The sequence below is a fragment of the Aethina tumida genome, chromosome 1 (genome assembly GCF_024364675.1).
Source record: "Aethina tumida isolate Nest 87 chromosome 1, icAetTumi1.1, whole genome shotgun sequence".
NCBI lineage: Eukaryota > Metazoa > Arthropoda > Insecta > Coleoptera > Nitidulidae > Aethina > Aethina tumida.
Window position 1 is genome coordinate 77,750,472 of NC_065435.1, and position 15,120 is coordinate 77,765,591.

A 15,120-nucleotide genomic window follows, 5' to 3' on the forward strand; every position below is an offset into this window, starting at 1 on the left:
GTGCATCGTGTAACATTCATCGACTATCTTGAGAAGAGAAACACCATCAACACTGAATATTATATAGCGTTATTGGGGCATTTGAGGCCGAAATTGCATTAATTTCATTAAGACAACACACCGTGTCACAAATCAATCAAAATAATGGCAAAACTACATGAATTGAACTTCGAATTGCTCCCACATCCACCGTATTCGCCAGATTTGGCTCCCAGCGACTACTGGCTGTTCGCAGACCTCAAAAAAATGCTCGCCGGTAAAAATTTCGCACGAATGAAGAGATTATCGCTGAGGTAAAAGATAAGTCGTTTCACAAAAGTGGTATTAAAATGTGCGGTGCTGGAATGACTGTGTTGCGCTTAATGGAGATTACGTTGATGAATAAAGATAATTTTGAACAAAAAAAAATCGTGTTTTCTTTGTTAGGTTCGGGAATTTTCAGCCCATGTGTTATAAGATATTATACATTTGAACTTCTTTGAGGCATTTTATGGTCTTAAACAACAGATAAATTAAGAGTGAACTGAATAAAATGTGATCAAATCATGTTTTTGGAAATATTAAAATAATAATACTAGTCAAAGCAAAATATATTGAAAATATTTTTAAATCTATTTAATATAGGAATTACACATTTCAATTTTCATTCATACGCACAGTGTATGTGATCCCAAATTCAAAATAAATGACGAATTACAAAATAAATTAAAATTGGGTGGTATCTAAACAGTTTTTAAAATTTATTCAAAATATTAAAATTAAAAATTTCAAATTTATTCCAAAAAAATTAACATTTAGGTTAAAATAAAATTATAATAAAAATAGTTCAGTACAACTCACTAAAAATTTAGTGAGTAATACAATTTAGTTCTTATTAATTTGGTATGGTTAATTATTATATTGGAAGCAGATCGATTCTGATTGACGTGTCTTACGAATTATTATAAATATGCAGTATTTACATAATTAAATAAAAATGTCCATAGCTATAGTTGTTTGGGTTTATAGGTCGACGTTTGTTGGAATTAACATATTTTCTGACGTTTCACTAGCACGAGTGGCTTCAGAGGTCTGATTTGGTTCGTGTCACTTTGACGTCATGCTAGAGAAACGTCAGGAAATAATTCCAACAAACGTCGACCTGTAAACCGGAAAAACTATACATATGGAAACAATGGTCATGAAAGCCTTAACCTTTACATTAAATAAAAATGTAATTGTCACAAATTGAAAAATGCAATTGAAAAGTTTGATAAATTTTAAGAACCGTACAGAAACTCAATCAAAACATTGCCGCCCCCGGGTGGGCTCGAACCACCAACCTTTCGGTTAACAGCCGAACGCGCTAGCCAATTGCGCCACGGAGGCTTCTGATAGAGATGTTTAATTAGAGATATTTATACACAAAAAGAAAATATTATTTCATAGATATTTAATAAATGTATCTATATAATGTATCATGACAAAACGAAAAATAATTAAAATAAAAAAATTAAGCAACATTAAAACAGAAAAGACCGAAAATTGCAGAATGTTTGATGGTAATTGTGCAATTGGAATCCGTGGAACGTGCGATCGAGATAAATAAAAACGGGCGAGAACAAGGAGTCTTAGATTTACGGCTCCTAAATAAATATCACGGCATAATCCGGTACGAAGAACGCGACATACGTTCGAAAGCGTTTTATTTTTTCTTTCTCGTCCTCATCGTGGCCAGGTGCTGCGTTCTATGGCCTGCAGTTTATTTTATTTGAGCGCCCCGTTGAAAAAGACGCTATATTATTTTTTATTTTATGTAAATATTCATGAAATATCGCCGCGCTTTTTCGCCGCCCGGTCTCTTTGTCACCGCGCCGTAAAATCTTATATTTATACCGGGACATAAATTCACCCTTCAGAAAAACATGTTAAATATTAAGGAATGTAAAAAACCGCAAGCCCTTTTTTGCCGTAGGAAATTAAAGACATTATCATTGGTTCGGAGTTGGTAATGTATTTTGGGGGTTTGAACTGGGGACCGATATATCGTAGCAAATCCATTGAATCGGACGCGTCATTAAATAATAATTAGGGCCTCGAAAAGGTAAACACTACATCAAAATAAAACTTGATCTCGATTATTAACGTTCGCCTGGAGATAAGCTCGAAAAACCTCTGCTAATTAAATTATAAGTGCGATCGTTTGCATTAAGGCCACAATTTTGATAGAGATAAATTATGACGACAGTTAAAACACTTTATTGCGACATTCACTTAGATATACATGCCGTAAAAAACTAAAAATGGCTCATAAATAATGTGTTCCTTTACTGGCTTTTTATAGTTCGTCGCCTGCTAATATTAAATTTATCGGTCGGGCGTTTTAAATGAAAAATGACTTTTGATAAAACGCAGTGTGCATTCACAAATAATTTGTTTCGAATACATATTTTATTAATGGGAAACGCAACTTTCCAACCCCTCAGTTACATTCATTCGTTACTAACCCCATTAAGATCGGTGCCGCGAATAAGATAATTAAGAACGTAATTAACTGTACTCAACGTTTATTCACATTAAGGACGATCGGAGGCGAAATGCAGCGACCAGTTAAAAGGTTGCACCCGCTCATTTGAATTTAAGACCGACCGGAACGGAATACACATACGTTAGTCGCGCGATCCGGGTCCCGGAACCCGACCGACCCCAATTTATAACTCTCGTTCGCGACTGTCCTTTCATTCTCGCCGGGTTAATTGGATAAATTATTTACGACAGGTATTTGTATCAACTTTTTGAATTTTAATCAATAGTTGGTGGCACATTATGTTGTACCACAACAGACAACCACAATTACGAGTAATGAGAACAGTTATTGGACCAAATATAGTTTGATGCCTCTGTTATTGCATCCGTTCTCGTTTTAATTCACAGTAATTCGGACGATTTTAGTTGAAATAATTAAAGTGAAACGACTAATTCCGTAGCGCATGATTCCGTTATTCATTAGTGAATTTCATTACCGAGATATGAAAATATCTAAGTGGGAATTCTCATTTTTATGCGGAGAGCGTCATAAATGCGACACTTAAATTTATGCCGGCAGTAATTTTATTTAATGTAAAAATAAATTAAAAGTAGTTATGAAATCGTAAAAAGTAACCCGTTAAATATTTTAATTCGAAGTACGAATATGTCCGGACCTTTGTTCCTGATTTATATCCGGGGTAAGAATTTTAATGAAATTAACTCCAAGGATCCTTGTGTCACTGCTGCATAAACAAATCAAAGAATCCTCCGAAAATTTACCCAAGTGAACAGTACCTAAAACCTATTTAACCCTGACACTTTTCTGGGGCGTGACAAAAATCTAGTCATGCTGTTTGGGGTGCGTCAATCTCAATCACGCTTTCTATTATATCCGATTAAGTGCACAGATAAGAAAGGTGCAGTTAATCCCAACAAGCTCATCCCGATACAACCTTTAGAAAACTGAAAACCGACCATCATCAATATCGAAACACACCCGTTAATGCAGTGATCTTTTCTCAGGACTGAATGTGGACAGGATGTTTTGTTGGGCGTGTTATCCTGGGCCCTTTTAAAGGTGCGCCCACAATAAAACAACCGACACGAGGAAAACGCGTGCATCTAGGCACTTAGTCCCGGTTTATTCTAAACCGAGTAAATCAATCTCGGGGCCAACGCACGCACGGGAAAGAGGCCACCGTTAAATATTGTTTTGTGTTTTCCCGCTGCTGAAAACACGGTTTAAACATTAACGAATTAGTTATAAATTTGATTAACTTTGCTTTTCTATTTTTGTGTATGAAATATATTAAAAATACCATTTGATGACGTTATTGTATAAAAGAGAAATAAATATTGTAACAATTAAAATATTAAATAACATTGTTTAACTATGAAAATGCGCAAACAGCAAAAAATTTTAATATTCAAACAGAGCAGGGACAAACAGCGCTGATAATTTTAAATCAGTTGGTACCTTAAATTTATTCCAATTCTAATCTGGAAAGGCGAAGCGGCGATATTTCCACGACGTCGGGCAACATGGGATTACCAAGCGATTTTCTTTTTTTACGAATTTAATGCATTTAATTAATAAATTCCTGAATAAAACAGACCCGTGACATTTTTCAGGCTCATTCGTTCTCTTTTGACTCCCGAACTTCACGTTCTGTTTTGTTGCATTCCGCTCGTTCTTTTCGTTACGTTATTCCGTTCCATGCAAATGTGGGTTTCATTGATTTTTTTATATATGGTCAAATTGGCTTAAATTTAGTGGAATTAGTTCCAGTAAATCATGGTATAAAATTGGTTTATTAATATATCCAAAAAACAGTACTGTGTGTTAGTGGTTGTCTATTATACAACGAGATAATTTGTCGCCATCTATCCTTCGGTAGCTGTAAGTTTGCCTTTATTCTAGTTACAATGATCCATTCCATAATTAATTTAAGGAATTTCATTTCCACTCATCATAACATAGTAGCCATCAATCTGGCCTAATCCTTTCTCCTTTTGATTAATACCGGGCTGAAAACCAAAAACGAAAGAAAAGAAAAAATGATTTAATTAAAGGAATTGGGTTAATGGAGTGGCGTTGGTGTAGCAGCGTGCGTGCCAGCGCCTTAATAGTTCTACCTGGCATGTGGTCACTTTAAATATAGACTTTAATTACGTTCAGTGTTTGCCGATGGTCTGTTCCGATATGATTATCTCGACACTACGATTTTTTCACCTGTCCTCAGTTACCGGGAATGAATTTAAAATGGGACAGGGACAAATAGATCCGAAAAGGTTACAAGTGTTCGAGATAGGCGGGTTGCGGCATAAATTGCGGATGCACGCACCCGAACAATAATAAACTCGGCTCATTGTATTTGAAGTAATACAAAGACACCATCCATAAACCGGGAAAGCGTCCGATTAGACGTGCATAAAACAGGAGGAGGCATATTTGGCGCACCTCCGTCAGATAAGCATGCATTCCGTGCGACGCGAATTTTACGACGTTAAATAAAGATACACACAAAGGATGTATATTCAAGTATCCATACGAATTACCGTTTTATAGTCAGATAAGATTGACGGTATCGTAAAACTCCAGACGTGGATACTTATGCAGCAACAGGAACAAATACGGGAACCGATCGAACACGTCCATCGCAATCGTCATCGTATTTTGTGTCGGTTTTCGGACGGCCGCAGAAAATTTCATAATCCGCAACATCCAGACCCGAAAACCGGGTCAAGAACCTAAATTCGGACCCTTTTCGGTCGGTATCGCATCGACCGCAGCTTTCACGTATCCGCCCTAATTAATGCAACCGACGCGGATCCGAATTAGATAGCTTAAGAACTTTAAAACGCCATTAAACCTATGGAATAAGTGCGCCGCAATGTTACCACAACCGCATTATCGTCTCTTTTGTTTCCAGCATGTTGCATCACCAAGTGATGGCGCCACGTTATGTTTAACATGTCTAGGCAACCGGTAGTGTATTGAGGGAAAAATTTGCATGTTCAACATTGTAACGAAGGATTTTAACAGAGTTTAGGCAAGCAAATGTAGTGTTAGGAACACTGGAGATTTGGGTTTTGCGGTTGACGGTAATTTACTATTCATATAGGATGTTCGGGGTGCACCGTTCCGCGTCGGGATGCAAATGCAGAATAATCTCCATCAGTGTCTTATCTCTCCGTGAATCGATCAAATACCCTAACGGGCACAAATTGTATCCAGCTAATGCGTTTTCATTATTGAAATTAATTCCGAAAGGAAGTTTTGAGTTTTGTGTCTGTTTGGACGGCAATAGGAAATTGGGTGGGCGGTTACGTTAAGCCGATCGCTCGTGGCACGTTTTTATTGTTATTATTTTTTCATTTTTTTTTTGTATCGTTTTTCGGTCGGTCGAGTAATTATGTGAGCTGCTGTTTTAATCCGAACCGGGCGCATAACTGACGCTCACGCGAGTCCTGCGGTTGCGACGGAAATGGGGAAAACGACGTGGACCGGCGAAAAGTGGGTTAAATATCCGATATGTTATGTACAAATGTTTAATAAACAGAATAATTTGCAGTGCAAATTCCCCAAGATAAAATCCGCTTGCAACAAAAACGGATGAAATTTTCTGCTACAAGTGGAAAATAATTTAAAACTATTCATATTCAAGGCGGAAGGAGGGTGACTTTTTATAATAACAAGAAATTTGACATAAACATAAATATAATTGATGTGGTGAGCCTTGCAACAAGCAAGACAACACGCGATTTATAAATAGTTGTGATTCTATTTCAGAGCGTTTAAAAATAATTTGCATTTTGAAACATTTAGTCTTGATCTTGACGTGCTAAAAACTTTAGCCTTAACCTATTCGAAGCAGGGAACAGTTTATCCTCGTGGAAGATCTGCACTGTTATACATGCAATTTCAGAAAGAATATGGCAAAAGTCCTTGTAAGGAATCGACTCGTTCTAATGTTGTCCCCAGTATAAATATTTCATTCCGCATAATCCACCTTGAAACGTAAATCGAATGAGACACAGTCGTCCTTTAAGCAAGCCTTTGTGCGATAAGTTTCCAAGGAAAATGTCGACGCCTCGTCCTGCGGAGTATTTTACATACGATATTAAGTTTATATTTTCCTGCGGGAATTTGCAGCAGTGAATTGTATCAAAATAAAATTGGAGGTTGGAAATTCGATTTATGAATATATTTAAAAAGTTTCGCGCGCATGAAACTTTTATAACGAATGTGCAAATATATTTATTTATATTCCATGTTCCCGGGATGTTATCTTCGTTGTTATACTTTTAAACTAGTTTTAGGTCTCGGTCTCGTAACTTATTTTCACCCTTTATACTCTAGTAAAACTGTAAAAGTCAGCTAAAACATATTTCGCGTTTATCATGTTAATCATAAGAGATGAGATGGAAACGAAACATTTTTTATTCGTGTTCCTGATGTAATATTTTCACAATAGGCTCGAGTTTACCCTTTTCTTCGGTTTCCTTTTCACTTATGTCAACATATTGATATATGTGTACACAACCCTGCCTCGGAAAGATTCTAACTTTGTATACTTTCTTGTCAACGCAAATATTAAACGCAATTTGCATTTGTACAGACACAGGGATTTTGATTCCAAAAAAAAAACTTCCCCTTATACAAATATTGATTAATCAAAACAACCTCTCGCAGAATTTACACAACAATTCGTTTTTTGATATTCGCCTGTTTCATATGCAGATTATTAAAACACGTTGAAATATGCATGGACGTTTACGTGCAATAACATCGTTACAAAAGGTGCATCAATACATCGAATATGAAAGCACTCGAAGTGTTTTGTCATGTCGATGCATATTTTATTGGTTTACAAAAAGACAGGTCGCATTATTGCATTTTATGTTCTCAATTATTCCCTTTTAACTATTAAGCTGATTTTCCTTGCGCATTTCGTGCATCCTGATCCGTTTGCATATTCAATCCGATTTGCATCATATAAAGCCACCTTGCATTATTCAAACCTGTTTATGCTAGTTTATAAATTTTCATTCGCATACAGGTACGTTACTCGACCAAAAACTGTTCAGAATGTCAATATTTGACTGCATTAATTACTGTATCAACAGATGGTTACAGCTTAAGTTACACGATACTCGATTGAATCGATTGAGTTTACATATTTCCAAATTGGGGTAATTATTTTAAAAAATACAAAACCTCTGTTAGAGCCAATTGCAGCTGGATAATACAATGGAATTGTGCTGGAACACAGTCACAAAACAGCACGGACCACTTAAGCTGCAAATCCACAGCGAAATATGCCAGAAAACAGAGAACAACACGACCAATTAGCGGTTTAATTAAAATTAATAAAACATCAGAAAGAAAAAAGTGAATAATTGATGTACATCAATTTACGCAATCGTTCGTTATCTACCTGCACTCCTCTGGATGAATTTTATTTTGAGAACTCCGTATCTCCGTTAAATTGCGGGTAATTAAATCGAGGGCACTTGATTAAATTATTAGGTAAACTAGATTATTTCGTTTTTAATTGTTTTATCTTCGAAAATGCGCTGTTTCATTCCGACGTCGGGTAATTCAATTAAACTGGGCATTGAGTCATGTTGCGCAAATTATTGAAACAAACTAGAGAATGGCATTTTGAATTATGCAGCCCTTCAATTATTTAATGATTAATTAGACGTTCCGGGGAATATGCGTCTTTTAACGAACACATTTAATATTTAATGTCAACTCGGAATCAATTTGTTGACTGGCTCGTTCTTAATGTGAAAATATTACGAAGGAATGGGATTAAAAAATATTTTATTTCCGCCTGAAATTCTCATGTGATTAATATGCTGACTCGGGTGAATTTTATATTTAAAAAGAGGGAAAAATCGAATACGTACAGGACAACATCCGGATTATACAGAGTTTAAATATAAGTAAAAATGTATTTTACACGTTCATTATGGAATTTTTCATAAATCCAATTCGCAAACCTCCAATTTTATTTTTACATATTTTATTACCGGGAAGTCTCGTAGGACAATACAAAGTTTAATACTGATATAAAAAAACGTCCGCAGTACGAAATCCGGACATGTTTCCTTAGGGCACGCGAAACACGATTACGTCGCAATAGATTTGCGTTTGACAGTGCACAATACAGAATAAAATCCTTTAAAAAAATTGTTAAGTAAAACAGATCTTAAGACAATATAAGTTACGTTATTTTCTATTTTCTTAAATAAAAATAAAAGTTGCCTTCTAAATGTGTGTTTGCCTTTATTTATTAGAGTTATTAAAATAAAGCCTTACAAATTGTTTTACTATTCGACATCATTAATACTAAAAATAAATAAAAAGTTTAATTTACTGATTAGAATATTCGCCTCAGACATCCATCTTTGATGTAACAAACGCGTAATTACAAGATTCAATCAATCTATTCACTATTGAAAATACAAACGAATTTTATCAGCTCGGTGATTATCGGTTATCAATAGCAACAGGGCAAATAAATACAGTAATACACAGGTGCGTCATGTCATTACTAATTGTTCACTGATAACCATTAATAAAATGTCAAAAATACCGTCAATTACATTAAATAATGGCAAAACTATTCCGGTACTTGGTTTGGGAACTTGGCAAGTAAGTTACAACTTTTTTATTCGTAATAATAGTCTAACAAATATTCAATCGTACAATTCTATTTATTTAGGGTCCACCAGGGAAAGAACATGAAGTAAAACAAGCAGTTTTGGATGCAATCGACTTGGGTTACAGGCACTTTGACTGTGCCCACATCTATGGTAATGAAAAGTACATCGGAGAAGCCATCCAACAAAAAATTAAAGAGGGAGTGGTAAAAAGAGAAGAACTGTTTATCACCAGCAAATTGTGGAATACCTTTCACAAAACCGAACTAGTTGAGCCTGCTCTAAGAACCACCCTCGAAAACCTACAGCTGGATTATCTGGATCTTTATTTGGTTCATTGGCCCATTGCCTTTATTGAAGGTGGTGATCTTCGACCCACGAATCCAGATGGCACCTTTATCTTCAGCGACACCGATTATTTAGATGCCTGGAAGGGGATGGAGGAGGTATACAAAAAAGGCCTTACAAAAGCGATTGGTGTTTCTAACTTCAACAGCAAACAACTTGACCGCCTCATCAAAAACTCATCCGTCGTTCCTGCAGTGAATCAAGTATAGTCACATAAATGTAAAAGTTTTCAGTCAATTAATTTTAATTATCTTAATTTTAGATCGAGTGTCATCCGTATTTGAACCAGGTAAAATTGCGCACCTTCTGTGAAGAACGCAACATCAAAATCACATCGTACAGTCCATTAGGATCACCGACCCGGCCGTGGGCCAAACCGGGTGATCCAGACGTGATCAATGATTCCAACATCAAAGCGATTGCAGACAGGTACCAGAAATCTCCTGCCCAGATCCTGATCAGGTACAATATCCAGCTGGGCAACACAGTTATCCCCAAATCATCAAATCCTAAAAGGTTGAAGGAAAATGCTGATGTATTTGATTTTGTTCTGGCACCCGAAGATATGGCACAGATTAAGAAGTTTGAGTGCAACGGACGAATTTGCCCAATGAATGGGTAAGACTTTGGTTTTCGATTGTTTTTCTTATTATTTATTTATTTTTTTCGTTGTAGGGGAGAAGGAAGTCCTTATTATCCATTTAATGATGAATATTGATTTTATCCAATTTATTATTGTTAGTTTAAAATGCCTCAATTAAATACTTATATTTATTGGTTCTTTTATGTAGTTTCATTTTTACAATTAGTTGTTAAGTTCGATAATTGGACACAATTCAGTTAGTGGCCAACAGTTCGTTACTGGAAAAGTCAGCGTTTTTGGCTTGTAACTTTTAATAGTTGGCAGCTTCTAATGATGGATTAGAAACTAAAGACTCGTTTCGAGCACACGAAACATGTGAAACAAAAATAAACAAGTCTCGACGTTTTAACACAGGAAATCTCTATAGCGCCCTAAAAGTTTATATAAAATCTAACCAAAATTCTATTCACTTAGTTACAGCCCCAAGAGACTGGATTCTTTTATGGTTTAACAATTTATGATCCAACTTTGTACCCATAAAACGAACATAACGAAGGTGTTAAAAAGTCTAGGAGTGCAGTAAAGGTGAAAACGGAATGTTCGGTGCAACAGCTGACATTTCGGCTCGATCATTTAATGGCGAATCGGTGTCAATGCGAGACGCGTGAATTTTTAAAGCAACTAAACTGGTGAAAATGTTAAAAGAATTTTACATCTGACCTTTATACATTTTATTAGTCCCATATGTGCAATATCACCAGTCAAATATTCATCTTAATTTCCTGCTCCTTTAAGTAATCCATCCACGACAATGGAGACATACTATTTGCGTGAATATACGGAACGTTAATGATAGAAAGAATATCCTTAGGCTTAGAAGCTTTGTTGTAGCCGAAGGTGGGACACATTAGATCGGGGGACTTCGGGATGTTTTGCCAAAGTCTAATGAAGAATGATGGATTTGTGTCTATTCAGCGCTAAAAGTATCCGAAGTCACATCATACCGCCGGCCTGTCAACATCCTTAATAAAGATAGATTGATCGTATTCTACGCACACTACCAGTGGCGGAACACTAATTAACCTACACAAGTTTTTTTAACAAAAAGCTTCACCACAAACAAAACAAACATATAAAATCAAATTTTCCACATGTTCATTCGTTGTTTAACAATAGAGTAGGTAAAATAAAAATTTGAGTTTGCGATTGCTACAAAATAAAGCCGTTGAAGAAACTTTCTAATATATTCGGGAAAAAATCTCGGACGTACTGTAATTATGCTGTTTCAATAAGGTACAGTTAAATGCGAATGAAAATGCCACAAAATGGAAATTAATGAGGAACAGAGAAATAATTACACAAATAAACAGTGAAACTTCGGTAATTATAGCTTGGCGAAAGATTCGTGTGTAGTTGCACGTCAACAAATCACGGAACGTTTTACCTTTATCTTGGGAGACAACCGGTTGAAATTTTAATTAAAATTTTCGGTTATTTATGCAGGACGAGCCGGAAACGTCGCCGTGACCCGCAGATGTGGAAAATGTAGAAAACCGCTCCCGCGGAAAAATCTAAAGCAAACACGAAACATCGAATTAAACTATGAAAACTCTGCAATTACCGGGGAACTAGATCAGCGCTGAAAATATCCGGGACATTCGAGTGCTAGTGGTAAAACGTGATGGAAAATATCAAACTGGGAGTTTCGAGACTTTTGTCCGTCCCTCGAGTGGCTGAAAAGTAATACAGACACAGATGACAGACCCGGTTATCGGGCCCTCACCATCAATTATTGCAATGGGGTGCAGTCCTCCTTTTCAGGCTACCCGCCTTCTTTATTTCCTGTTCGGGCGCCCTGATTTACGGGACGCGGTGCGGGACTTGTCTTGCCCGTGCAGCGTCGTGCCGTCAGGGAGTTTTTAACCCTAAGTGGGTCGGCTGTATTCCACGGACGGTCGTTTAATATTCGCGACAGGGTTTCGGTGTTTATTACTTTGCGAATTGGGGTATAATGCGGTGCATTGTAATCATTCGCCTTTGCGGAAGTTGCGAAACTGGAACGGATTTTTCACGCCCCGAGCTGCGCTTGGCATATTTACTTTTTTGGACGGCACTGTATCAAAACTAAATTTAAATCTTCTTTCTTGCACAATATGTTATATTGAACGGAAATTTAAATAGTTTAAAAACAAAGTGACGAATGGCTACTTGGTAAACGAAAATCTAAAGAATCCCGTAATGAATATTTCTTAATTATCACTATTGTTTTGTTTATTTTAAATAAATCTTACATATTTAAAAAAATAATTTAAATAAATCTTTATTATAGACTACAATCGGTCTCATAATAACAAAATATGTATTCTAGAAATGGACCGTTTAAGTAATAAAATAAAAATTATAAACGACAAATATGGTAAATTTTCTAATTTTTGAGAAATTGTCGAAAAATTGTAAAAATTATGTAATTCAATTAGAAAATAAACTATAAAAATATAACATGTTAAGTGTTAAATAATAGAATTATCTAATTACGCAAAAAATAATGATAATTTTCGAGGATTTAAATATTTTGTTTGTATTATAAAAAATTTTAAAATTAATTTAAAGAATAGTAACTATAAAATGTCTACATTCAAAAAGAACTTGTTAATCAGTTTAAGGAAGTCCAGATTGTAGAGGAGGAAAGTATTGAAGCTCAAACTGAAAATTTCAGTGCTATTATATATATGAAATACGCTTTATTACAACAAACGTACTTACATTAACCCTCGACATCTAAAGTTTAACTGACTTGTTTTTTTTTCTTTTTAAAAACTGCCCCGTTTATACTTTCAATGATCAAAGGTAAAGAAATCTGAAGGATTTGTTACAAAACTAAATGTCAAAATGAACGGGTCACATCAATCTATCGGTGAAGATGATGACGTAAGCTAACATATATTATAGGAAACAAAAATTTAATGTTACATGTATTTATGGAACATCTCAAGATACACCAACTATAAAATGTTTATATGTGATGAAATAAAGTTCAAATTTATTCCATTTAAAATGTATATACTGGGTGTTTTACAACTTATCCGACAAATTTTAACCATTTATTCACAGTTACATAACAAGTTGATATATTAAAAAAAAAAAAAGTTGTAAAAAAAGTCCAACGGGAAATAAAATAAAGAATTAGAAAAGTAATAATGAGTATTTGGTTAAAATTTGTCGGATAAGTTGTGAAACACCTAGTAGATGTGATAAGAGCATTTACTTTGACATAAAAAATTTTAGAACCATAGTTAGTAAAAGTCTGTCAGTACTGCTTGATCATATATTTATGAATTTTGGTAACCCTATGGGACAAGTAATTACTAGTAGCATTTATGATCTGATTCACACGCTGAAAACAATCAGTCGGTATACTAAAAAGAAACAAATTAACTAATTTCAATAATAAGATCAATTGAAACAATAATTATCGATTCTAGATTCGAATATTTACAACATAAATGATTCAAGTTTGCAATATAACAATGATATAAATATATTTTTATTAACCAATGTAAAAAACTAATTTTGAAAACAAGGTATTTTAATGAAAGACAAAATAGTTTCCGTAAAAACAAGTCTACAGTCAAAGTCATTTATTGAGCCTTATGTAAGCTCATTGAATCTTTAAACAGTACATGCTCCCTGTCCCTAGACATACCAAAAGCGGTTGATTCTGTTGAACATAACGTAATCTTGCTTGATAAATTAGAGGAAACTGCTTGATGTAAAATTAAAACAGGACTTACCAAAATAGAAAGTTATATGTTGTTGCGGGGTTCCATATTGAGACCATTGTTTTATATACTCATACGAATCAGCTGTCTGGATTACTAGATGATAATTTGATTCAATTTACTGATGACACATGCCTCTGTGTTGGTGTCTGGCCTATCATATTCTCAAAACTTGGTTCACAAATAACAATCTAAGCCTGAATGTTAATAAAACCCAAATAATGAACTTTGTACCAAATAACATAACCAATTTCTTTGGAGTGAGGATGGATCGTAGACTTGATTGCAGAACATATGTAGATTACAAATACAGCTATGCCCTATAAACTATCTTACTTGCAAATATATGTTCCTTACACACTAATAATAATAATTATAACAAAGTTCCGCAAACAATTAGAATACTAAAACAATGAAAAGACTGAGATTAAAACTATTAAACTTCCTGTATCAGAAGACCTAGTATAGTATAGAAGAGTACCTAAATGATTGTGACAACATTTGAGGATATTTCTAAGGGATGCACTATCGCTTATATGTAGTACAACTTTAGAAATTTTCATTTGTCTTGATAAAAGTGTACGTTTAAATATCCATATTATTGTCAGTTATGCAGTATGTTTAATAAAAACAATACAGCAATGTAATTGTTTATTAGCGGGTTTAGTTAGGTATTTATTAATATTTGAAAAATATTCAAGGGTCAAAAGTAGAGCAATTTTATAATAAAATAACTTTACGTACATTTAGCCTTCTTTTATTTAGAATCTAGTAGCATACCCATGAATATTAATAACTTCTAAACACCTTTTCTTCATTGATTTTAGCAGCTTTTCAATATAATCGTTAGAAATTTCTTTTGAGTGATTTTGAACTTCTTCGTAGAGTTCATTCATATTTGACAGTCTCTTTGCATGGATTTTTCGATCAAGTTCTTCTCAAAGGTTTTCCACTGGATTCAGGTCTGGGTTTTGTACTGGCCAAGGCATGACACGTACTCCTTGAGAAGTGTCTTTAACTAACTTAGACGTGTGTTTCGGGTCGTTGTCGTGCTGGAAGCTTCACCTTAAACTCATGTTACCTTCGGTAAATGGAAGCATATGATTCTACAGACTGTCACGATAAACAAAACGATCCATTATCCCGTCTAACTTCACCAGTGGGCCCATACCAAACCCAGAAAAACGTAACCAAACCATAACGCCTCCTCCACCATGCTTCACAGTG

At 35.0% G+C, this 15,120-nt stretch overlaps 1 protein-coding gene and 1 non-coding gene across 2 annotated transcripts; one reads left to right on the forward strand and one right to left on the reverse strand.

The window, feature by feature from the left end:
• Positions 1–1,294: 1,294 nt before the first annotated feature.
• Positions 1,295–1,368, reverse strand: Trnan-guu (transfer RNA asparagine (anticodon GUU)). The gene has a single exon. It is a non-coding gene; the product is annotated as a tRNA-Asn (tRNA).
• A 7,724-nt stretch (positions 1,369–9,092) lies between these two features.
• On the forward strand, positions 9,093–10,312 carry LOC109608763 (aldo-keto reductase family 1 member B1). The gene is made up of 4 exons (XM_020025308.2): positions 9,093–9,175; positions 9,246–9,734; positions 9,794–10,149; positions 10,207–10,312. The coding sequence occupies exons 1-4, from the start codon at positions 9,104–9,106 to the stop codon at positions 10,247–10,249; spliced, it is 960 nt and encodes a 319-aa protein (XP_019880867.1). The 5' UTR covers positions 9,093–9,103; the 3' UTR covers positions 10,250–10,312.
• Positions 10,313–15,120: the final 4,808 nt, after the last annotated feature.

Excerpts from the sequence above, each read along its gene's own strand:
- LOC109608763 (XM_020025308.2), top strand. The coding sequence starts at position 9,104 with ATGTCAAAAATACCGTCAATTACATTAAATAATGGCAAAACTATTCCG. Across the intron at positions 9,176-9,245 it reads TTGGTTTGGGAACTTGGCAA|GGTCCACCAGGGAAAGAACA; the intron begins GTAAGTTACAAC and ends CTATTTATTTAG. Across the intron at positions 9,735-9,793 it reads TCGTTCCTGCAGTGAATCAA|ATCGAGTGTCATCCGTATTT; the intron begins GTATAGTCACAT and ends TCTTAATTTTAG.